Source organism: Bombina bombina, chromosome 6, assembly GCF_027579735.1.
Source record: "Bombina bombina isolate aBomBom1 chromosome 6, aBomBom1.pri, whole genome shotgun sequence".
NCBI classification, from domain to species: Eukaryota; Metazoa; Chordata; class Amphibia; order Anura; family Bombinatoridae; genus Bombina; species Bombina bombina.
The window spans coordinates 622277599-622304729 of record NC_069504.1 but is presented as its reverse complement, the minus strand read 5'-3'; the positions used below and the strand labels follow the sequence as shown (position 1 = coordinate 622304729).

General features: G+C 37.1%; 1 protein-coding gene across 1 annotated transcript in view; it reads left to right on the top strand.

Annotated features, from left to right (window-relative positions):
* The first annotated feature begins 14243 nt into the window (after positions 1–14243).
* The window catches only part of ST8SIA2 (ST8 alpha-N-acetyl-neuraminide alpha-2,8-sialyltransferase 2), a 767470-nt gene continuing 754582 nt past the window's right edge, over positions 14244–27131 (top strand). The window contains exon 1 of the mRNA XM_053717635.1: positions 14244–14540. Within this exon, the coding sequence (XP_053573610.1) occupies positions 14440–14540 (101 nt within the window). The 5' untranslated portion in view covers positions 14244–14439. The remainder of the gene's footprint in view (positions 14541–27131) is intronic.

Here is a 27131-nt window from a genome sequence, read left to right as displayed (position 1 = left end):
TTCAAAATTTTGAGTTTATGGTCCCTGATGTCCGAAAGTTTGGCGACCCTGGTCTAGAACAAAGCCTGCAAGTCATATACACAACAAATATTGACTTATTTGACACTCCAAGATTCAGTGTGTCCAATTGAATGGTGCTAATGGGGATGCTGCAAATATCTAGATATAGGCGGCAGATTTCTCAGACTTCATTACAGAGGCCATTTCAGTAGCTGCCTAGATACGCCCCCCAGAATATACAATTTTAAACAACTTTCCAATTTTCTTCTATTATCTAATTTGCTTAGTTCTCTTGGTATCTTTTATTAAAAAATACCTAGGTAGGTTTTAGGAACTGAGCTGGGAGCTAGCTGCTGATTTGTGGCTGCATACATATGCCTGTTGTGTTTGGCTTACAGATGTGTTCAGCTAGCTCCCAGTAGTGCGTTGCTGCTCCTTCAATAAAGGATACTAAGAAAATGAAGCAAAACTGATAATATAAGTAAATTAAACAGTTATTTCAAATGGTATGCTATGTCTGAATCATGAAAGAAAAATGTTGGGTTTCATATCCCTTTAAGTCAGTTCTAGTTCAGTAATGCAGTACTGGGACCTTACAGAATTCACCCTGGTCAGCCAATGACAAAAAGCATATGTGTGTATCGACCAATCAGCACCTAGGTATGCTTTTCAACAAAGGATTACAATAGAAGTAAATTGAAAAGTCAGTTAAAATTGCATGTTCCATCTGAATCATTTAAGTTTTATTTTGACTTTCATGATCATTAAACCTAATATAGAAATTCATGGTTCAGAGCAATCAAAATGACAGTCTTGAGTTTCCCCCTTTATTATGGTTTCCTCATCAGCATGTCTGACACCATGGGTTGTAGGTCAACATCAAAGTATTCTTTTTATAGATCTTTGTTGTGGCTCTGTATGGAGAGATATAACAGATAAATAAATTATTTTACAATACTTAAAGGGACATGAAACCCACATTTTTTCTTTCATGATTTAGAAAGAGAATGCAATTTTAAACATCTTTCTAATTTACTTCTATTATCTATTTTTTTTTATTCTCTTGAAATTCTTTGCTGAAAAGCATATCTAGATATGCTCAATAGCTGCTGATTGGTTGCTGCACATAGAAGCCTTGTGTGATTGGCTCACCCATGTGCATTGCTTTTTCTTCATCTAAGGAAATCTAAAAAAATTAAGCAAAATAAATAATAGAAGTAAATTGTAATGTTGTTTAAATTTGTATTCTCTACCTGAATCATGAAAGAAAGATTTTGGGTTTAGTGGCCCTTTAAATGTAATATTTATTGTACGGGATATCTTGAGAAAGTTTAATTCTATACATATATATTTATATTTCTTACTCTTATGACTATCCCAACACATTATTACTGTATGTATAAAACAGTAAAATGCTATCAAATGTATTTGTTCTCGTATTCATGTTAAGACATTTATTAAAAGTATTGCACATAGATGTAATGCACATATTAAACTCTGTTTTATGGCTGTGTTTTAGTACTGTAAGACACCAAAAGGATGCACAATAGATTCACTGAGATTGCAAGTCAGGCTTTTCCAATTTCAGTCCTTAAGACATCCTAGCAGCTAACCATATTTTCAGGACATCTTCTTTACAGCATAAGTAGTGTTGCACTAAAGATTGAAGATATGAGTGAGTTATAGAAAAAAATCTATACTGAAGAGACTAGAGATTCCTACCAAATCTAATTAGTGAAGGGAAAAGAATAGAATAGGGTACAGTTGGAAAACCAAATAAGTAGGGAACTATGACACATGAGTAGAATAAAAAGATACAATTCCAAAATATAATTTGCAACACCTGAAAAGAAAGACATAAAAAGGTGAGAAAAAAAAATAACTGCACAGAAGATGATAAAGAGATTTGTTGAAGAGAGGACAAAGAAGGGAATTTAAGGGATAAAGATTTGTATATGAAAGCAAATGATTAAATGATTTAAATAATCTCTTTGCTGATAGAAATATTGAAAGGTAAATTTACTGGTACAAACTTTGATTACACATAGATGTTATCATTAAGTGATTTTTTATAATAATCGCTAGCATTAGTTGTTGCTAGCTCTGCACATGCAATAGTGATTCTTAAGAGACCAATAGCCATATTCCTACTTTAATTAAATAGGGCATGCAATAGGTTAAACTGGGACAATGTAAAGGGAATAACTTTAAAATTCAGTGCCTCTGAAAATAAATGTTTAAAGAAAATATTTATATATATATATATATATATATATATATATATATATATATATATATATTTATATATATATATATTATATATATTTATATATATATCACATATATACAGTATCCCACAAGTCAGTACACCCCTCACATTTTTGTAAATATTTTATTATATCTTTTCATGTGACAACACTGAAGAAATGACACTTTGCTACAATGTAAAGTAGTGAGTGTACAGCCTGAATAACAGTGTAAATTTGCTGCCCCCTCAAAATAACTCAACACACAGCCATTAATGTCTAAACCGTTGGCAACAAAAGTCAGTACACCCCTAAGTGGAAATGTCCAAATTGGGCCCAAAGTGTCAATATTTTGTGTGGCCACCATTATTTTCCAGCACTGCCTTAACCCTCTTGGGCATGGAGTTCACCAGAGCTTCACAGGTTGCCACTGGAGTCCTCTTCCATTCCTCCATGACAACATAACGGAGCTTTTGGATGTTAGAGACCTTGCACTCCCCTACCTTCCGTTTAAGGATGCCCCACAGATGCTCAATAGGGGTTAGGTCTGGAGACATGCTTGGCCAGTCCATCACCTTTACCCTCAGATTCTTTAGCAAGGCAGTGGTCATCTTGGAGGTGTGTTTTGGGGTCATTGTCATGTTGGAATACTGTCCTGCAGCCCAATCTCTGAAGGGAGGGGATCATGCTCTGCTTCAGTATGTCACAGTACATGTTGGCATTCATGGTTCCCTCAATGAACTGTAGCTCCCCAGTGCCGGCAGCACGCATGCAGGCCCAGACCATGACACTCCCACCACCATGCTTGACTGTAGGCAAGACACACTTGTCTTTGTACTCCTCACCTGGTTGCCGCCACACACGCTTGACACCATCTGAACCAAATAAGTTTATCTTGGTCTCATCGGACCACAGGACATGGCTCCAGTAATCCATGGCCTTAGTCTGCTTGTCTTCAGCAAACTGTTTGCGGGCTTTCTTGTGCATCATCTTTAGAAGAGGCTTCCTTCTGCGACGACAGCCATGCAGACCAATTTGTTGCAGTGTGCGGCGTATGGTCTGAGCACTGACAGGCTGACCTCCCACACCTTCAACCTCTGCAGCAATGCTGGCAGCACTCATACGTCTATTTCCCAAAGATAACCTCTGTATTTGACGCTGAGCACGTGCACTCAACTTCTTTGGTCGGCCATGGCGAGGCCTGTTCTGAGTGGAACCTGTCCTGTGAAACCGCTATATGGTTTTGCTCACTGTGCTGCAGCTCGGTTTCAGGGTCTTGGCAATCTTCTTATATCCTAGGTCATCTTTATGTAGAGCAACAATTCTTTTTTTCAGATCCTCAGAGAGTTCTTTGCCATGAGGTGCCATGTTGAACTTCCAGTGACCAGTATGAGAGAGTGTGAGAGCGATAACACCAAATTTAACACACCTGCTCCCATTTACACCTGAGACCTTGTAACACTAACGAGTCACAAGACACCGGGGAGGGAAAATCGCTAATTGGGCCCAATTTGGACATTTCCACTTAGGGGTGTACTCACTTTTGTTGCCAACGGTTTAGACATTAATGGCTGTGTGTTGAATTATTTTGAGGGGACAGCAAATTTACACTGTTATACAGGCTGTACACTCACTGCTTTACATTGTAGCAAAGTGTCATTTTCTTCAGTGTTGTCACATGAAAAGATATAATCAAATATTTACAAAAATGTGAAGGGTGTACTCACTTTTGTGGAATACTGTGTATATATATATATATATATATATATATATAATATATATATATATATATATATATATAAAAATAAAACATTTTTCATTCAAAGACTTATCCAGCCTAACCTAATTGTATAGTGATTACATTGTTTGTTCCTTTAACTAGTTACAGATAATAAGAACATTAAGCGGACTTTTAGAACCCTGTTTACATCAAAAAATAGACTTCTCAGTGCCATTATCTGATGACATGGTATGTAATAGTGTTCATTTTATTTGTCATATAACTTTAAAAAAAAGACATAGGAAAACTAAATGGCAAAAGAAAGTGTACATATGTACAACAGTTTAAGCTCTAACTCACACACAGAAAAGAATGGAAATTCATGCTTTAAGTTCTCTCTTAACAGAATTGAAATATATGTTTGATGCCCATCTGGATGAGTACATCAAAGGTACTGAGCATTAAAGGACCATGTTGATATTTATACACATCCATGTAGCATGACACTCGCGCAGATCTGTAGAAGACCTGGGTTATCCATTCATCTACCAGCCTCTATGGATGCTGCCCCAATCAGGGAGGCTGTGACAAATACAAATTTAAACTTTGATGTGTAAAATACTCTGGTCATTAAAGGGTTAAATTAAAATAAATAGCGCAGTTATTTTTCTAGTTGTAATTTCATGTAGTATATTGGGAGAAAACAATTTACATTTTGAATTTTGATTTAGGTGTCATGCTAAGGCAAAAATAACATGCTATAATTCACCTCACTGCTTGATTCTTTTGCAAGTTAAACACATTTATGAAGATCTGTGTGGACAAGGTTCTCATCAGGAGACGGAGAACCTGTCTGTATTGCAAATTTTAAAGATATATACCTTGCAATTTTGCACATGCTCAGTAAGAGCTGGAGCCTCAGAAAGTGCGCCTACAAAAAGTATGTGCGTGTAATAGTAGCAGTGATAATAAAAGTATATTGAAAGGTTTTTTAAATTGCATACATGAAGGCCCATTTATCAAGCTCGAATGGAGCTTGAGGGTCCGTGTTTCTGGCGAGTCTTCAGACTCGCCAGAAACAGCAGTTATGAAGCTGCTGCTACAGCTGCTGCTGCTACATAACCCTGTCCGCCTGCTCTGAGCAGGCGGACAGGAATCGCCACAATTCAACCCGATCGAGTACAATCGGGTTGATTGACACCTCCCTGCTGGCGTCCCATTGGCCGCGAGTCTGCAGGGCGGCAGGGCCATTACTGTAACACCACAACAGCTCTTGTAAGCTGCTGGTGAAATGCTGAATATGGAGAGCATATTGCTCTCCGCATTCAGCGAGGTCTTGCAGACTTGATCCGCACTGTGGGATCAGGTCCGCAAGACCTTTGATAATTCGGCCTCTTTATCTAAATCATCAAGGAACTTTCACATAGATTACGAGTTTTGTGTTCATGTTTTAATGCTGCGTTAAAACAGCACTGCAGCCATTACAAGTCTTGTCAGTATAGCTGTACCGCAAGCCTTTTAGCCTGTACCGCAACGTCAGTCCCGCACTGATGTTTTTTCATGGGACTTCCATAGCGCTGCCATTCCGAGTTTTGCGATGAGGCTAAAAAACCTGCGTTACACCCTAAAATGACAAGATCCGTACCGCTGTCTAAAAGCAGTAGTTATGACTTTTACGCTACAAATCTGTTACATAAAATCATAACTAAAGTGTTAAAAAGAACACTAACACCCATAAACTACATATTAACCCCTAAACCGAGGCCCTCCTGCATCGCAAACACTATTTTAAAGTTATTAACCCCTAATCTGCCGCTCCTGACATCACCACCACTAATAACATTTATTAACCCCTATTCTGCCGCTCCCTGACATTGTCACAACTATAATAAACTTATTAACCCCTAACTCACCGCCGATCTGCATCGCAAACACTATTTAAATATTATTAACCCCTAATCCGCCGTACGCCCACATTGCCCCTGCTATACTAAAGTTATTAAGCCCTACACCGCCGCCACTATAATAAACCTATTAACCCCTAAACCAAAAGCCCCCAACAATGAAATATACTAAATTAAACTATTAACCCCTAAACCGAAAGCCCCCACATCACAATAAACTAATTTAAACTAGTAGCCCCTAAACCTAACGCCCCACTAACTTTATATTAAAATTACAATTTCCCTTTCTTAAAATTAAATTAAACTTACCTGTCAAATTAAAAAAACTAAGTTTAAACTAACAATTAAACTAATATAACTATTAAACTAAAATTAAACTACCAATTAAAATAAACTAAACTACACATTAAAAAAGTCCTAACACTACTCTAAAAATTACAAAGTATCTAATTACAAAAAATAAAAAAGACTAAATTACAAAAAATAACAAACACTAAATTACAGAAAATAACAAACGAAATTATAAAAAATAAAAAAGAATTATACCTAATCTAACAGCCCTATAAAAATAAAAAAAGTCTATCCAAAATAAAAAAAAACCCTAGCCTACAATATACTACCAATAGCCCTTAAAAGGGCCTTTTGTGGGGCATTGCCCCAAAGATATCAGCTCTTTTCCCTGAAAAAAAAATACAAAGGGCATTTGTATGGGCTTTGCCCTTAAAAGCGCATTTAGCTCTTTTGCTGCCCAAACCCTAATCTAAAATAAAAACCCACCCAAAAAAACTTTAAAAAAATCTAACACTAACCCCCGACGATCCACTTACAGTTTTTGAAGTCCCGCTTGAACGACCTTCATCCTGGCGGCGAAGTCCTCATCCATGCGGCGAGAAGTCTTCATCCAGACGGCCTCCCCAATCTTCATCCCGGCGGCAAAGTCCTCATCCAATCTGTGAGAAGTCTTCATCCAGGCGGCCTCTTCAATCTTCATCCAAGTGGCATCTTCTACATTGATCCCGGCGGCGCGGAGTGAGTCCATCCTGAAGACATCCAGCGCAGAGCATCCTCTTCATACGGTCGCCGCCGTACACTGAATCTTAAATGCAAGGGAGACGTTTCAAAATGCTGAGCCTTGCATTCCTATTGGTTGAAAAATTTGAATCAGCCAATAGGATTTAGAGCTGCTAAAATCCAATTGGCTGTTCAAATCAGCCAATAGGATTTAAGCAGCTCTCATTCTATTGTATGAGGACTTCGCCCCCGGGATGAAGATCGTTCAAGCGGGACTTAACAAACAGTAAGTGGATCGTCGGGGGTTAGTGTTAGTTTTTTTTTTCAAGGTTTTTTTGGGTGGGTTTTTGTTTTAGATTAGGGTTTGGGCAGCTTAAGAGCTAAATGCTGTTTTATGGGCAGTGCCCACACAAATGCCCATTTCAGGGCAATGGGTAGTTTAGATTTTTTAGATAGTTATTTTTTATTTTGTGGGTTTGGGGGGTGGGGGTTTATAATGTTACCTCGGGTCTTTGTATTTTATTTTATTTTCAGAAAAAGAGCTTTTAAGAGCCATTGGTAGTTTATTCTAGAATAGGTTTTTTTATTTTGGGGTGGGTTTTTATGTTTATATTAGGGCTTGGTAATTTCCTAAAAGAGCTGAATGCCCTTTTAAGGGCAGGAAAAAGAGCTAAATGCCCTTTTAAGTGCAATGCCCATAAAAATGCCCTTTTCAGGGCAATGGGTAGATTAGGTTTTACTTTATTTTTTATTTTGTGGGTTTGGGGGGTGGGGGTTTGTATACTGCTAAAGGTGTTTGTTTTGTTTTGTAGCAAAAGTGCTGTTAACTTTAGGGCAAATGCCCTACAAAGGGCCCTTTTAAGGGCCCCCAAAAGGACCTTTTAAGGGGCCCTTGGTAGTTATATTCTAGTTTAGGCTTTTTATTTATTATATTTATTTTTTTAAAGGGTATTAGAATAGGAATATTTTTTTTTTTTTTTTATAATTTCCTTGTGTTTTTTTTTGTAATGGTAGTTTTTTTTATTTTTTGTGATTTCAGTGTTTTTTTAATTTTTTTGCAATGTTAGGTTTTAGTGTAAGGTAGCTTAGGTTTTATTTCACAGGTAATTTTGGATTTATTTTAACTAGGTAGTTAGTAAATAATTAATAACTATTTACTAACTAGTCTACTTAGTTAAAATAAATACAAACTTACCTGTCGAAATAAAAATAAACCTAAGCTAGCTACAATATAACTATTAGATATATTGTAGCTAGCTTAAGTTTTATTTCACAGGTAAGTTTGTATTTATTTTAATAGGTATTGCTTAGTTAATAACTGTAACTTTCATTTAGCTCTATTTTAATTATGTTAAAGTTAAAGGGGTGTTAGGTTTAGGGTTAGGTTTAGGTTGTAGAGGGTTAATAGTTTAATTTAGATTTTTGCAATGTGGGGGGCTGGTGATTTAGGGGTTAATAGGTTTATTTAGTGGTAGTGATGTGGGAGGCCAGAGGTTTAGGGGTTAATAACTTTATTTAGTTGCGGCGATGTCAGGGAGTGACGGAATAGGGGTTAATAGATTTATTATAGTGTGGGAGATGTTGGGTGCAATGAAATAGGGGTTAATTACTTTAGTATAGTGGTGGCGATATCTGGAGCGGCAGATTAGGGGTTAATAGTTTTATTTAGGTTGCGGCGATATCGGGGCGGCAGATTAGAGTTTAATAACATTATGTAGATGGAGGCGATACTGGTGGGGGAAGATTAGGGGTGTTTAGACATGGGGTTTATGTTAGGGTGTTAGGTTTACACGTTATTTTTTTTTTCCCCCATAGACATCAATGGGCTGCGTTACGGAGCTTTTAATTCCTCGATCGTAGGTGTTAGACTTTTTTCAGACCTGCTCTCCCCATTGAAGTCTATGGGGGGAAAGCGTGCTTGAGCACATCAAAAACAGCGTTTGTTTTTTGTGCGGTATGGAGCTTAAAAGCACCATATTGCATGCACAAGCCAGGTTTTTAAAAACTTGTAATGGCTGCGCTATAGGGGGTTAAATAACGCAACTTTTGTTGCGTTCGTTAATTTCCCTGTAGTGCGCATAACTCATAATCTAGCTGTAAAATTGCATGAGTAGCCAATTGCATGTAGGCAGGTTTTGTTAGTCACCCCGAATGAAAAAGTCCAGGCTGTCTGACGTTCGCAACTTCTGAGGTTGCGGACATGTTAAGAACCATTCTTCTAAACTTTCGGTTTCAGCACTTAAATGGTCCCAAAAGATACTTAGGCAGCTTCATAAATGGGGGCCATAGGTCCTGATTTATCATTGATTGAAGTCACAAGGTTGACATGCAGTGAGCCTCTCTGCAAACTTAGGAGAACATATTTAGTATTGCAATAGTACTAATTCTTTGCAAGAAGGTCTTGTCAATCCCCGTGGTCAAATTAGTCTGGGTGATTTTCATCTGACAACTCTATGTGGGTGGAGAGGGTTTAGGAATCAGAGGTTTAAACCTCTGCCTCATTAATATTACAGGTTCAAATGAGCAAGCAAACTGACCGGGTCATTTGATAAATCCTATCCCATAGTCAGTGTTGGTGATATTTACCCTGTACTGATTGAATAACTTTCAGACCATGACTGGTTAAAGAGGGTTAATTTGTTTTAAAACAGCCTGTAGTGAGGAAGAATGAGTACAGGGTTTTTCTCTGGGGGAGACAGTCCCCAACCCAGATATTTATACACAGGAGACGAGCATTCCTGATCTCCATATCTAAACCATTTACAGTACATTATTGGCTAGCTAACAGAATGCAAGAGTTTTTTTCAAAATATGGCTATAACATAAGTAAATAAACAAGTACGATTTTCATATGCATTTTAGAGCAAAATTGAAGAAAAAACAAATAAATGAATGTTTGTATGCTTTCATTGTCAATAGTATAACATTCTATGCCTTGACATGCCTAATTTAATAGTCTTTTAACTGAAAGAACATCAATATAGACGTACCAGACTCATGGCTATGCGACATGAATCCACAGATCCAACAGGCACCTGTACCTTCAGTGTGGCAGTAATTGGTTTGGGCAATAAATTAATTGTGCTGTTTACATGGGGTGGTGTGGCAGACATAACTGGGAACAGTGAGAATACCCAAAAATGAAAAAAAAGGATACATAGTGAGTGTAAGATACACATAACATGATTACAAAGTTATATAATAAACAAATGATACAAAATTAAATGCTAATACTCTAAGTGATCAGCATATTATAAATCATAGAAACACTTTACACTCCAATAAGAGCATCAGCAGAGTGTAAATGCAGCATACAGAAATTATAACATAAAAAAAAAAAAAAAGATTTAATTTCAAAACTGATACTTCCCAAAGACTCAGGCTTTTTGGATTTCTTTGCCAGTGATAGGATCAGTCTGTGGTAGCACCAATATGTAGTGAGATACATGGATCCATGTATTTCTGTGACTTCAATGGCTGTATGCTTGATAACTAGTACACAGAAAGTCCCTTCCACTTTAGCACTAGAGTTGTTTTTCTAGACCACCAGGTGAGATAGCATGTTCTACACGATAATCATTCTGTTACTGCTCACTCAGTATGTACCTGGATATGAAAAGACTTAAGCATTGCTGTTAGATGTATGTAATAGTCTATAAAATCATCATTGCAGATATTATATTTACAACCTGTTTCTGAGCAATGCTAAACCAGTATTCATTGGCATTTTTACACGGGGGTATTGGAGAATACAGGATAATTTGGATTTCTCTTAAAAAGGGACAGTCAAGTCAAAACTAAACCTTCATGGTTCAAATAGGGCATGTGACTCCAAACAACATTCTAATTTACTTTGATCATCTAATTTGCTTTGTTCTTTTATTATTCTTTGTTCAAAGGCCAATCCCAAAGACCTTGCAGACCGCCTCTTATTTCACTGTCTAAATGTGAAAAGCTAATAAAATGCACTGATAGTTCATGTGTGCCATATAGATAGCATTGTGCTCACCCCTGTGGAGTCACACAGGAGTCAGCACTAATTGGCTGAAATGCAAGTTTGTAAAAAGCACTGAGATAAAGGGACAGTCTGCAGATGCTTAGATACAAGGAAATCACAGAGGTAAAAAGGTATAATAATATAACAGTGTTGGTTCAGCAACACTGGGAAATAGGTAATAAATGGATGATATCTCTTTTTAAACAAAACACATTTTTAAGTACACTGTTCCTTTAAGTTCAATAACAATTCCCCCTGCCGATTTTATTAGATACAAATCATCACCCTCTTTAACACATAGGACTCTATTTATCAAGGTCTGTCGGACCTGATCCGACAGTGCGGATCAGGTCCGACAGACCTCGCTGAATACGGCGAACAATACGCTAGCCGTATTCAGCATTGCACCAGCAGCTCACAAGAGCTGCTGGTGCAACGCTGCCCCCCTGCTGACTCGCGGGCCAATGGGCCACCAGAAGGGGGTGTCAATCAACCCGATCATACTCAATCGGGTTGATTTATGGTGATGTCTGTCCGCCTGCTCAGAGCTGCTTCATTAACTGCTGTTTCTGGCAGGCTCGCCAGAAACACGGATAAATATTCCCCATTGTGTTCAATTTATCAAGAGCCGTTGCCCTCCTACAACTGAAGGTTCTCGCAAGACTCCCACCCTAGTTTACACAGTAAGTATTTCCTGATTAAATTTATTGGACAGTGTTGGACTTAACAAAAAAAAAAACATTTCATTCTGTTACAGGACCAACAGTTAACCTCAGGGTTTCTGATATGTAGTATGGGATACTCTTACTTAAAGGGACATGAAACTACAAATGTGTAATTGTATTAATTTTCATGATTCAAATCCAGCATGTGATTTTAAACAGCTTTCAAATATACTTATTTTAGCTAATTTGCTTCATTGTCTTAGAATCTTTTTTTAAAGGAGCAACTTTGCACTACCTGGGAGTTATCTGAAGACATCTGTTGAACCAATGAAAATAGGCAATTTTGTGCATCAACCAATCAGCGGGTTACTCCAGTAATGAATTGCTTGCTCCTGAGCCTACCTAGATATGCTTTTCAACTAAGGATACCAATAGACTGAAGCAATTTAGATAATAGAAGCAAATTGGAAAGTTGTTTAAAATCACATGTTGTGTCTAAATCATAAAAGAAAAATGTTGTGTTTCATGTCCCTTTAAGGCTTTTGGCTATATTTACAATGGGCACTATGGTTTGTCTAACAAGAACTGTCAGTCAGAGTTATACTAGGGTTAAATAGTCCCCTCTACCCCTCCCTTTTTCCTATTTCACACAGTTCCTATGTCTGTGTGCTGCACAAGATCTTTTCTCATGTGTAACCATTTTTCTATAGTTAAAATATTTTATTTCTTTAATTCATACTATTTGATTTTTCCCAAATTTACCTAAATTTGAAAGGTATTCTTAGTTGCAGTTTACAAATGAATATTACCCAATCTTGCTGTATCTCTCTCATCACCCACAGATTGTTCAAACTGGGGGTAACACGATTAAGTGCTTTTCCCCAATTATAAGGATCGTCATCATATCTGGCAAAATCCCTATTTGCAGGGGAATACAAGCAGCACACTATTCTTAATTTGTAATCTCTTTAATAAAATGATTTCACTTAGTTCTACAAAAAAATAACACAAAAACATATCATGGAATATCTCTCCATTCACTAAAAGTAATAATTAAAAAAATAATAATAAAATAAAAAATACAAACTTCTTGATTAAGATTAAACATGGTTTAATTGTATTCATCCACCATATATTATTGAAACTAAATATTGTCCTTGCATATTCATTGCAGCTGACCAGTTCTGCAAATAAATACAAGACAATATGTATTTAAGAAAAAAATGCTGCCAATAATTTATCAGTGCCAATTAGACAATCAACCATTAATTAAAACTTAAAAAATATCCACTCCTAAAATGGAAAACCTAACAACTAATTTGCTTCCATATAAACTTCTATCTCCTTGCGCTTCTTCAGCACCTCTACAATATTTATAGACAATATCATGAGCCTTACATTCTAAATTATCTAACAAAAAATAATTTTCAAAAAGGGAAAAAGGATGAACTAAATTCTGCTTTTCTGAGATATTCCTAGGGGCCGATTTACCAAGCGGTCAACCAGCCCCAATGCCTCTAATTCCGCGCGAGCATTCAGGCTCGCCGGAATCAGGAATTAAGAAGCAGCGGTCTTAACTCGTCCGCCTGCTGTGAGGCTGCGAACATTAATCCCCCCGGTCGTGTACGATTGGGTTGATTGACACCCCCGCTAGCGGCCGAATCTGCAGGGGGCGGCATTGCACAAGCAGTTCACCAGAACTGCTTGTGCAATGTTAAATGCCGACAGCGTATGCTGTCGGCATTCAGCGATGTCTGGGGGATCATGTTTGCCAGACATTGATAAATCGTCCCCCTAGTGTTATTCTAAGTATATCATTCTGCAAGCTTAATTTATGTGATGGTATGCATACATTCATTCATATTTATATACACATATTTTCTCACAGATATATTTGGTGTATCAGGATATTAAGTAACTTAGGTGTTTACAGATAAAAGCTGAAACACAAGGATAGAACAAGAATATTAGATTTACAAAAAACACGCTTACACTCAGAACTAGCTATAATTTATAAACCCCATTCAGAAAAACTGGCTCCCCTGACTGTGTCTAGTTAAACCCTTCAGACCTGACTAAGCACTGCAAGGAAAAAAGAGACATCCATTGTTTTTTTTATTTACATAGAAAAAATAATATTCTAACATATTAGAGCATTCAATGTGTGCATTAGAATGCCCCTTTAAGAGAGAGTTGAAACCAGCAAGTTTACTGATTGTTGTGTGTTGTTTCATCAACAGTGTAATAAAACCAGTTACTAAAATATTAAAACTTAAGAAACACCAATCCTCAGACACTTCTGCAAGGAGCTTAACAACCATACCTGGTATTTTAAAAGAAAATCGTTTTGATGTTGGCAATAAACTATTATGCTCACCATCATTTGTCATACCCATGGTGTTTTCACTGTTACTGAGACAACCTAAACTGCAAATGTCCAATAAAAGTAGGAGAATACATCTTCATCAGATATACTATACCACACGCTCCACAAGCCTCCTGAACTACATGATATCTGTGATTTTCATTATTAAACAGCTCTCCCTCCTTCTGCTAGTGACTATTCCCAGGTGTGGACCTCTTTTGTCAGAAGTTTAAGGAAAAAGAGAGAGGGAGAGGGAAAGAGGGAGGATCTCTGTGTCAGGCTGTGGATGTCAGAGCTCTGCATGGATCTCTCTCCCAGTGTCTGTGAGAGGAGCAGCAGCAGCCGCATGTACTCTGGATGTAGGTGACAATGATGTGCCACCAGCAGTATTCCCACATCTAGCAGCAGAGCCTGGGATCCTGTGAGCAGCTGGGGAGGGTTTTGCTGTGATCTGGATCGCATGGTCGGATTGACTTGGGGCTGCAGCTCTCTACCTTCTTGTTGATTTGCTTTGCCTCAGCGCACAGAGCCATGAATCCAGACTTCAGGAGCTGGGTGCTGGCCACTGTCACCTTGTTAGTGGTTCTTCTTATCCTGGCGGATATATCTGAACTCGAAGAGGATGAGATCGGGTAAAAAAAATATTAATTGCTTTTTTTTTCTTCTTATCTAAGGGAACAGCTGGGGTTTCAGAAGGGAGCTCGGTGTATTCTTAGTTTCTTTGTCTCCCTACTTCAGATCGGTGTTTGTTAACTCACACACTGTGGCAGTTTTATAGTGCAAAAGCAGCATGTTACCTATTCAACCACAGAGGGTCAGGGGGCAGATTGTTATGCTGTTCTATTTATCAGCTAATTCTTGCATTTTATTTACAGTGTATAGAATAATTCTCCTGCTTTAATTATACAGTATATATTTTTAGAATAATAATGCTTGCTATACAATGTCAAGCTTTTTTAATGCCAGTGATTGTACAACAGTAGCACAAGCAAACAAATGATGCCTGCAGAGCAATACTTAGGAGTGCAGAGCTTTAAGTGTATTGAATATTGCCAATAATGTTGCATGTAGTGCAATGCCAGTGTATTGTGAGAAAGCAACGTGTCTAATGTAGGTCTGTGCATTAAAGACACAACAGAGCTTCTAATGCACAATAAAGTCTGCTGCTAAACAATGGTTGTGATGCAAAGCTGCGCTCATATCACAAAGTATTGTTTCAGTATGCACAAGCATGCAAAGAAATCTATATACTTCAAAGCATGCGTTATAATTCAAGGGCTTGCCTCTGTTTCATTTCAATGCTGTGGTTGAGCAGCCAGCAGTTACAAGCGAAAGCATATTCAGAAATTCCTTGAGATTCATTGTAGCCGAGTTATTTCTGGAAGCATAGACCTTGCAATTTCTATTAATAATTGCAGACCATCCATGTAGGAAAATGCCTCATGCTATCAAGAGATAGAATAGTTAGTTGCCACTTCCAGCCCTTACCCGTGCTTCATAAACTGCAGGACTCTGGCAGACATGGAGTTAACTTATCAACTAAGAACTTTCACACAGATTTTAGCTTTTTTAATTTAGTTCATATTACCATCTATTTATTTTAAAAATGTGTAGGAGCCACAGCGATATATAAAAATGTTCCATGCAAGCAGCTGGATTTAGTGCTGCTACATGCCTTTGTACAGCTGATTTCCCTGTAATATAAATCCCACAGTAGGTTAGGTGTGGTGGGGTGGGGTGTGCTGGCCCTTACACTGTGCCTGGATCAATATGAGGCAGCAGTAGAGATGAGATAAGCATTTTACGTTATCTGTTTGGGCTGCTCAGTGCATTAATACATCATATTTTAGCTTAGCAGATAAAACAAATGTCTTTTGTTATGTGATGGGGGATCTGACCCTCAAAACTCCATGCTGTTTTTAATTGCAAGAAACAATGCTTGTCTGCTAGTAGAAAATGGTCTAATGGAAGCACTGGCAATGCATCACTGACCTCATGCTTTTAACTGAGTTAATTTTGCTGAATGTTTAGTCACACATGGAGTTTTATTGGGTGTGAAAACAGTTGGCCTTGGCTATCAGTGACTCCCATTTTTAAAATAACTGTGGAATGAACTGAGAAATGTGAATATAAAAATGTGCACCATACATCAAATCTGAATGGATCATTTCCACCTGATGAATTATTCATTTAAAGGGACAGGAAACCTACATTTTTCTTTCATGATTTGGCTAGAACATACAATTTAAACAACTTTCCAATTTACCAATTATCAAACTTGCTTCAGTCTCTTGTTATCCTTTGCTAAAGGAACATCATTGCCCTACTGGCTGCTAGATGAACACATCTAGTTAGCCAATCACCAGAGACAAATGTGTGCAGGCACCAATCAGAAGCCCCCACTAGTGTACGATATGTAAATATTCTTTTAAAAAAAAGAGAACAAAGCACATTTGAAAATTGAAGTGAATTTAAAAGCGTCTTAAAATGACATGATCTATCTGAGTCATGCAAGTTTAATTTTGACTTTCTTATCCCTTTAAGGAAACATTTGTTGGTCATATACATAGTACCAGGGTGTGCTTAAATGTGTTCCACAGTGTTGTAGTACCACCTTGTGAAAATCTTTAGTTCACAAAGGCTTAAGTGGCATTGATATTGTGTTTTTTATTGCAATACACCCATATGCCCTCTATATTATGCTACTTTCTAACAATAAGGGGTACAATTATTATGTATTATTTATTTATTTATAAAATATTTTACCAGGAAGGATACATTGAGATTTCTTTCGTTTTCAAGTATGTCCTGGGACCACAAAACATTGCATTGATACAATAGGGTACAATAAGATTCAAAAACAATAATAATACACAACAGATGCAAAAATTATACATAGAACAGGTAAGAAATATATAATCAACCATGACAGGGGCATTCTGTTTTGAGATATGTAGAGAGGGATCTCTTAAAGCATATTAGGCTTGGGGAAGGTTTGAAAGTGTGCTGGAGGTCATTATTATTATTATTATTATTATTATTATTATTATTATTATTATTATTATTATGCATTAGGTGACTGATATGTAGGTCCACATTTCAAAGAAAACTTACCAAGCATAGAAGCAACACAGATAGAAACCGCTAGATTCACTAAAACTCACATGTCTGGTGGGCAATGCCTCATATCATCAGCAATGATGAGATACATAAAAATAATTATTTAAGCTGTGTGTTCTGAACTTTGTCCCTTAGAAACACATATACCTAAGATTGCAACCTAGGTGGTGTTTTCTTGATATGGCCAACATTTTTAAAGTTGAGATCAATGTAGATAATAATGAATGCATTTATTAATAAAGACCCTGTTATGTTGATATTTAGTGTGTTGGAATCTAATCTTAAACAATCATTTTAAACCAGTCTTGGCAGCTTTAGTTTTAGAATAATGTTGTATAATTATTTATGGAAATGTATGCTAATTAGCATATACAGTATTTTGTTTTTTTCTGAGAATGGAGACACCCCTAAATGGACATCACATCTATTTACACACATTTACCCTTCACACAAATCTCACTCATGAAAGTTTCTAGACTCACCAGTACCAATTTATTGAAAACAGACATAATTGTTAGATTAGATATAGATTTATATATATATGCATGCACACACATCTATCTGTCTGTCTGTCTTTCTATCACCGTTAGATTAATACAATAATCTGATATAAAAAGAATATTAAAAAAAATATTTTAGCCTAATTCACCAGCTTTGAAATTATAAGGTTAAAGGGACACTGAACCTAAAAAAAATGTTTTCTTTCGTGATTCAGATAGTGCATGCAATTTTAAGCAACTTTCTAATTTACTCCTATTATACATTTTTTCTTCATTCTCTTGCTATCTTTATTTGAAAAAGAAGGCATCTAAGCTTTTTTCTTGGTTCAGGACACTGGACAGCACTTTGTTATTAGTGGATGAATTTATCCACCAATCAGCAAGGACAACCCAGGTTGTTCACCAAAAATGGGCCGGCATCTAAACTTACATTCTTGGATTTCAAATAAAGATACCAAGAGATTAAAGACAATTTGATAATAGGAGTAAATTAGAAAGTTGCTTAAAATGTCATGCTCTATCTGGATCATGAAAGAAAAAAATTGGGTTCAGTGTCCCTTTAAGTAATGAGTTTTTCTCATGCAAGTTTCTCTGTGAATCATTCTGACCTGTGAGAAAACGCAAAAAAATGCTCCACCTTCTCACCAGCACAGCAATAATTTTACAATGGAAAAGATGCTTGTATAGTTTCTAATGTTTAATTCTTCCTAACTACTGTAATCACATAAAATATACATTTTAAAGTTATTTAACATTTGCATAACATTAAATAGAATAATGTTTCAGTGCAAAATGTTAGTTTTATTCCATCAATAGCTTGGACTTATATTTTAAAGTAGAAAATTACATTGAAATATTAACACTTAAATACACAGCCACTTTGAGTTTAAAGAATCAGTGTGCATGATAACAAGACAATGCAATAGCATTTAGGGGTCGATTTAATAAACCCTTTCGGCAGACGAAGCCTGCCTACGACTTCAGGTTCTCACAAGAGAACCTGCAGTCCGTATTTAACAAGCAGCGTTCATCAGACCGCTGCTTTCCTAACCTTTCGCCACCTCTTAGGTGGCAAATTTCAATCTCCCCATTCTTGTCCTACTGGGGAGATTGACAGCACCTGCCCGTGCGTGATTGGCTGTGTGCGGGCAGGAGGCGGGATTGCATGCCAGTGCAAAATAGCGCTTGTGTGCAATGCTGAATTCCGGCAGTGGAATTCAGCCTGCCAGAGGCGATCTGCGTGGACAGGGGCGCGTATGTGTGCCCCCTGTCCACCGCAGCTTTATAAATTGACCCCCTTAGTCTGAACTTCAAATGAGTAATAGATTTTTTTTTTTTCTGACAAGTTTCAGTTATGTCTATTTCCATTCCTCCTGTATCATGTATCATGTATCACCTATATTCTTTGAATTCTTGCACATGCTCAGTAGGAGCTGGTGACTTAAAAAGTGTAAATATAAAAAGACTGTGCACAGTTTGTTAATGGAAGTAAATCAGAAAGTTGTTTAAAATTGCATGCTCTATAATATGAATCATTAAAGTTTAATTTCAACTTGAGTGTCCCTTTATAGAGATATGAAACCCAATTTTTTTTCTTTCATGATTTAGACCGAGAATACAACGTTACATTTTACTTCTATTATCAACTTTGCTTCCTTCTGTTGGTATCCTTTGTTGAAGGAGCACAATTGCACTACTGGGAACCAGCCATACACATTTAATGAACCAATGACAAAAAGGCATATACGTGCAGCCACCAATAAGCAGGTTGCTTCCAATAGTGCACTGCTGCCCTTGAGCCTACCTAGGCATGCTTTTCAACCAAGGATACTAAAAGAATGAAGCAAATAAGATAATAGAAGTTAAATGGAAAGTTGTTTAAAATTGCATGCTCTAGCCCCTAGTTTCCCAACCTGTGGTACATTTACCCCTTGGTAAGTGGTACTCCAGGGATTGTTTATTTCCTGATGTAGCTATTGCAAACATTACATATTAAATAAAGCTGTGTTTCTCATTTCTACCCTTGAGCACTCTTAACAGGGCAGAGTGTGAGTATTTCCTGCCTAGGTTGAACCACTGCTCAATCACTGATTCACCTCAAGGTCACCATTACATATGCAGCGGCGCCCACAAAAGCCGTCAACACCCGTTGTTTTTACGCGAGTTTGGCATGCAAGTTACATGGGTATATTTCACCTGTCGCCCGCAATTTTTACTTCCATAAGCTAACATGGGATTGCGTCGCAAATCGTTATCCAATATTCAGTGCAAGGACATACGTGGCGAAAATGGAGAAATCGTACTCCATTTTCACCTCGCCATACAAGGCAGCCGCAGCAGGCCTTGCACTGAGTATGGGAGCACCGTAACTCCCGAAAACACCTAACGCATGAGCAATATCTATCTACCTATCAACCACAATCCCCCCTATTAACCCTGATATCCACCAACAAACCCACACCTCAACTAATAAAAGTATTAAACCCTAAACCGACAACCCCCCACAACGCAAAAAGCCTAATTAAACTATTAACCCTAATCCGCTATTAACGGTCTTCAGCTCCGCGCCGGATGTTCCTGGAAGAAGAAAGAAGAGGTCGCTGCTTGGAAGAAGACTTCACCACCTGGAACAGGACCTTCTCCGCCAGACTTCAGGAATGGTAAGTACCAACCTGGGAGTTAGACTTAGGGTTTCTTTAAGGTTTTTTTTTTTGGGGGGGGGGGGGTTGTTTTATTTAGATTAGGGTGGACAGTAAAAAAGCTAAATGCCCTTTTAAGGGCAAAGTCCAACAAATGCCCTTTTCAGGGCAATGGGTAGTTTAGGTTTTTTTAGTGTTAGGTTCTTTTATTTTGGGGGTTTTTTTACTGTTAGGGGGACTTTGTGTATTTTGTTGTAAAAGATCTGATTATCTTGGGGCAATACCCTGCAAAAAGCCCTTTTAAGGGCTACTGGTAGTTTATTCTTAGAATAAGGGGTGTTTTTATTTTGGGGGGGCTTTTTTATTTTCATAGGGATTAGGTATATTTTTTTAAAAAATTTGGTAATTTTCAGCTAGATTACAAGTCTTGCGTTATGAGTAAAAAAGCAGCGTTAAGTCTCATAACGCTGTTATTACGAGTCTTGCAGATTTAGGGGCACCTCATACTTTTTTGGCCTTACCGCAAATCAACTTATGCAAATTGAGTATAGTCTTTTTTTCTATGGGACTTCCATAGCGCCGGTATTACGAGCTTGTCCTGGGAGGCCAAAAAGTGAGCGGTACAGCCTATCCCGTCAAGATTCGTACCGCATTTTAAAGTCAGTAGTTATGAGTTTTACACTACAAAGCTGTAGCATAAAACTCATAACTAAAGTGTTGGAGTGATAAAGTGAGGGCGCTAACAATAGCTGAAGGAATAAGTGAAGAAGTCTGAATGTGTAAATCCCAAAGAATTAGAAAAGTGCAATAAATGTATTAATAAAAGCGCAAAAAATGTAAATATAAATATAAAAACTTCAAAAGTATATGAAATAAGGTGCTGTATTTGTGTAAAATAAATAATGGTTGCAGATATTACTGCTGATTTTCCAGATAGTATTTATATAAATAAATAATGATGTGCCCTAAGTGAAACCTTAAATATTGTAGCTGCCAGTAGTTAATTCATTAAAGTTAAAAAAAAATAATTTTGTATTATAACAGATAATGTATTGGTTAACATAAAGTGTGATATGCAAAGGAGTGTTTATATACTTATAAATTGACCTCCAGAACATCTACAAAAAAGACACAGTATTAAAATAAAAAAGGGGTATATTTAGAATCAAGAGATATCCACATTTTTTGTGCTTTTATTAATATGTTTATTGCACTTTTCTAATTCTTTGGGATTTACACATTCAGATTTCTTCACTTATTCCTTCAGCTATTGTTAGCGCCCTCACTTTATCACTCCAATACTAATAAACCCTTAGAATAGATTGAAGGATCTTTCTCATAGTGAGAGGTTTGGAATACATTTTATATATCCAGCGCTCTACTTATTCACATAATTAATTCATAACTAAATTGCTAAAAAGTACACTAACACTTATAAACTACCTATTAACCCCTAAACGGAGGCCCTTCCACATCGCAAACACTATAATAAAATTATTAACCCCTAATCTTCCGCTCTCGACATCGCTGCCACTATAATAAACATATTAACACCTAAACCACCATACTCCCGCCTTGTAAACATTAGTTAAATATTATTAACCCCTAATCTGCCGCCCCTAACATCACCACCTACCTACATTTATTAACCCCTAATCTGCCGTCCCCAACGTCACCGCCACTATACTAAATTTATTAACCCCTAAATCTAAGTCTAACCCTAACTCTAACACCCCCTAACTTAAATATAATTAAAATGCATCTAAAGAAAACCTACTATTAATAACTAAGTAATTCCTATTTAAAACTAGATACTTACCTATAAAATAAACCCTAAGCTAGCTACAATATAATAGTTACATTAGGTATCTTAGGGTTTATTTTCATTTTACACGCAAGTTTGAATTTATTTTAACTAGGTAGAATAGTTACTAAGTAGTTATTAACTATTTACTAACTACCTAGCTAAAATAAATACAAATTTACCTGTAAAATAAAACCTAACCTAAGTTATACTAACACCTAACACTACACTACAATTAAATAAATTCCCTAAATTAAATACAATTAAATAAATTAAATACAATTACCTAAATTATAAAACAACCAAAACACTAAATGACAGAAAAAAAACAAATTACAAGATATTTAAACTAATTACACCTAATCTAATAGCCCTATCAAAATACCCCCCCTCCCAAATTTTTTTTAAAAAAACCCTAGCCTAAACTGAACTACTGATAGCCCTTAAAAGGGCCTTTTTACCTGAAACAAAAATACAACCCCTCCAACAGTAAAACCCATCACCCACACAACCAACCCCTAAATGGCGGTTTAGGGGTTAATAGTTTGATAGATTCATTGCGTTGTAGACTTTGGCGGTTTAGGGGTTAATACTTTGATAAGTTTATTGCGTTGTGGGCTTTGGCAGTTTAGGGGTTAATACTTTGATGGGTTTATTGTGTTGTGGGCTTTGGTGGTTTAGGGGTTAATAATTTAGTTATTACTTGCGGTGTAGGTTTGATTGTGGATATAGGGGTTAATAGTTTAATTAGACCTATTGTGTTGTGTGGGTTGTCGGTAAAGTGGTTAATACATTTATTATTAGTTGTGAGAGGGGGGATTGAGGATATAGGGGTTTTACGTGTCAGGCTTATTTTTGGGAGGCGTGTTAGACTTTTACGGGAGATTAGATTTTTTTTTTTACTTTTCTTAGACGCCGGCAGATTCTAAAGTGTCACTGGCAACTCCAGAAATGTGTATTTACGCTTATTTATGGACATCACTAGTTTTTCCGACTTACGGCAGTTTATGAACTGCCGGCGCTGTATATGTAATACTCCGATGTGCAAGGTGAAATTACGGGTGGCTCGGGTTGCATCGCTTGCGCTGAAGCCTGTGCCGTACATGTAATCTCGCCCCAAATTGGTAAAACCTTAGATTCTGGCTTGAGACAAGTTGCAGATAAATGTGCCACTGAAATGTGCCACAGTAAACGAGACAGATAAGTGGTGTATGAAGTTGTTTAAAAAAAATATAAAGATGGTACCATAAATATTACTTTCCTCATCATGCAGAAAATAGTTTCTTTTTTTTTTTTATAATTGCATATAATTATTAATATCAATAGACTATATATCTGTGGTTTATTGGTTTATTATTCTCTTGTTGTAATATTGCCCAATCTTAAATTCTAGAAAACATAAAACAAATAGCAGATTCCTATAATTTACTTCATTAAAATATCTGATACAAGCTTGTGAAATCAAGTAATACACATGGGGCGCGATCTGATATACCGTGTAGTTTGCAGCGCAAGCGAGGGAACCCCCGCCGCCCGCAGTTTCAGCTCGCAACTCGAGCTATCCTATATACGGCGCCGTCAGATGCTAAAGTGCCGTAAGTCTGATAAACCAGCGATGTCCAGAAATCTGCGTAAGTACAAATTTCTGGAGTCGCCAGTGACTTACGGCACTTTAGAAACTGCCGGCGCCTACAAAACCTGACTAAAGTTATTAAATCACCCGCACTGTCTAACATGCCTCCCAAACATAGCCCGACACGTCTAACCCTCAATCCGCTATCCCCCCTCACTATCCTAACAATAAAAATGTATTAACCCCTAAACCGCCGCTCCCGGACCCTGCCGCCAGCTATATTAAATCTATAACCCCCTAAAGTGAGCCCCTACCCCGCCGCCATCTACCTTACCTACCCCCTAATGTGAGCCCCTACCCCGCCGCCATCTATTTTAAAATTATTAACCCCTAATTTAATCCCCCTACCCCGCCGCCACCTATATTAAATTAATTAACCCCTAATTTAATCCCCCTACCCCGCCGCCAGCTATAATAAATTAATTAACCCCTAATCTAATCCCCCTATACCGCCGCCACCTATATTAAATTATTTAACCCCTAAATTACTAAACTATCCCTACCACTAAACCTAAGTCTAACCCTACAAATAGCCCTAAATGACGTCATCCAAGATGGTGTCCGTCAAATTCTGATTGGCTGATAGGATTATATCAGCCAATCGGAATTAAGGTAGAAAAATCTGATTGGTTGATTGAATCAGCCAATCAGATTCAAGCTCAATCCGATTGGCTGAACCTAATAGAATCCTATCAGCCAATCGGAATTCGACGGACGCCATCTTGGATGACGTCATTTAAAGGAACATCATTCGTCGGGAAGTCGTCGTGCCGGATGGATGCTCCGCGGCGGAGGAGCGAAGAAAGAAGGTTGAAGATGCTGCTTTGCTTGAAGACATCACCGGATGGAAGAAGACTCTCTGCCACTTGCTTGAAGACATCGCTGGATGGAAGAAGACTTCACTGCAGCTTGTTTGAAGACATCGCCCGGATCGGATGAAGAGTTCTGCGCGGCGGGGTGAATACAAGGTAGGGAGATCTTCAGGGGGGTAGTGTTAGGTTTATTTAAGGGGGGTTTGGGTTAGATTAGGGGTATGTGGGTGGTGGGTTGTAATGTTGGGGGTGGTATTGTGTTGTTTTTTTCAGGCAAAAGAGCAGTTTTCTTTGGGGCATGCCCCGCAAAAGTCCCTTTTAAGGGCTGGTAAGGTAAAAGAGCTAACTTTTTTAATTTAGAATAGGGCAGGGAATTTTTTTTATTTTGGGGGGCTTTATTATTTTATTAGGGGGTTTAGAATAGGTGTAATTAGCTTAAAAATCTTGTAATCTTTTTTTTATTTTTTGTAATTTAGTGTTTGTTTGTTTTTTGTAATTTAGTTTAGTTTATTTAATTGTATTTTAGTTAGATATTTTTAGTTTATTTAATTTATTGATAGTGTAGGTGTATTTGTAACTTAGGTTAGGATTTATTTTACAGGAAAAATTGGTAATTATTTTAACTAGGTATCTATTAAATAGTTATTAACTATTTAATAGCTATTGTACCTAGTTAAAATAAATACCAAGTTACCTGTAAAATAAATATAAACCCTAAAATTGCTACAATGTAATTATTAATTATTAATTATATTGTAGCTATCTTAGGGTTTATTTTATAGGTAAATAGGAATATTTTAATTAATAATATTAATATTAGATTTATTTTAATAAGAGTTTAGTTAGGGATGTTAGAGTTAGATAGGGTTATTATACTTAATATATATATAATATAATAACTATATTAACCCTAATATAATTAGGGTTAATATAGTTAATATATATAATATAATAACTATATTAACTATATTAACCCTAATATAATTAGGGTTAAAATAGTTAATATAGCTGGCGGCGGTGTAGGGGGATTAGATTAGGGGTTAATACATTTATTATAGGTGGCGGCGGTGTAGGGGGATTTAGATTAGATGCAAAAGAGCAGTTTACTTTGTGACAAAGCCCTACCAAAAGCCCTTTTAAGGGCTGGTAAAAGAGCTGAATTCTTTGGGGCATGCCCCGCAAAAAGCCCTTTTAAGGGCTGGTAATAGAGCAGTTTACTTTGGGGTAATGTCACGCAAAAAGCCCTTTTCAGGGCTATTTATAGGGTTAGACTTAGGTTTAGTGGTAGGGATAGTTTAGTAATTTAGGGGTTAAATAATTTAATATAGGTGGCGGCGGGGTAGGGGGATTAGATTAGGGGTTAATTAATTTAATATAGCTGGGGGCGGTGTAGGGGGATTAAATTAGGGGTTAATTAATTTAATATAGGTGGTGGCGGTGTAGGAGGATTAAATTAGGGGTTAATAATTTTAAAATAGATGGCGGCGGTGTAAGGGGCTCACTTTAGGGGGTAGTTTAATGTAGTTGGCGGCGGGGTAGGAGCTCACATTAGGGGTTTTTACTTTTATTGTAGGTGGCGACTAGGTCCGAGAGTGGCGGTTTAGGGGTTAATAACTTTATTAGGGATTGTGGCAGGGGATCGCGGTTGACAAGTAGATAGACATTGCGCATGCGTTAGGTGTTAGGTTTTATTTAGCAGATCGCGGGTGACAGCTAGATAGACATTGCGCATGCGTTAGGTGTTAGGTTTATTTTGTAGCTAGTTTAGGGAGTTACAGAGCTCCAATAGACAGCGTAAGGCTTACTGCAGCTGCTTTTTGTGGCGAGGTGAAAATGGAGTAAGATTTCTCCATTTTCGCCACGTAAGTCCTTACGCTGTATATTGGATACCAAACTGCGCTGGTTTGGTATACCTGCCTATGGCCCAAAAAACTACGGGCGACGGCAGAAATATAAGGGCGTAAATTCTAGGTTACGCCGTATATAGGATACCAAACCAGCGCAAAATTCAGCATCGCCGGCATTTGCGGGCAACGCTGCATATCGGATCGGGCCCATGATTTCCAATTTTGCTTATGTAAAAGATTAAGAATATTTGTGCTTCAGTTGGGGTACATTAAAATCAACTGTATGTCTACAGGGGTACTTGCTACAAACAGGTTGAGAAACACTGATCAATCCAAATCATGAAACTTTAATTTTGACTTTTCTGTCCCTTTAAATACTAAATACAAGGTAACAAAAGTTTTATAGTTTTAAACATATATTCATATAATGTCCTGTAAATGGTGAGCTCTTTTCCTCCTGGGTGACTGATTTATTTCAATTTTTGTGCCTGTATTCTTTTTTTACCATTAATCAGTGCTGTTTTGTACTCCTACTCTTATATTCCATTCTACCAAATGTAGCGGCCCCTTACAAATAAATGACGATGATGATTATAATAATAATGATAATAATAAATTGCAAGTGATATAAAGAAGACCCCCCCCCCCAAGTGAGCTTTTGATTTCTTTCTTTATAAATATAAGCTCACAGAAGCAGTTGATTATTCAGACTAGCTTTATTAAATCTGGCCTATCATCTCTCTTTGGTTCAGTTTCACATCCCACTTGACATCACTAGAGACTTCAAACAAAGCAAATCTTATGACTCACATAAATCTTTTGTGTTTACTTGAAAACTGAGAATGTGCTTGCCCCAATAATTGAAATT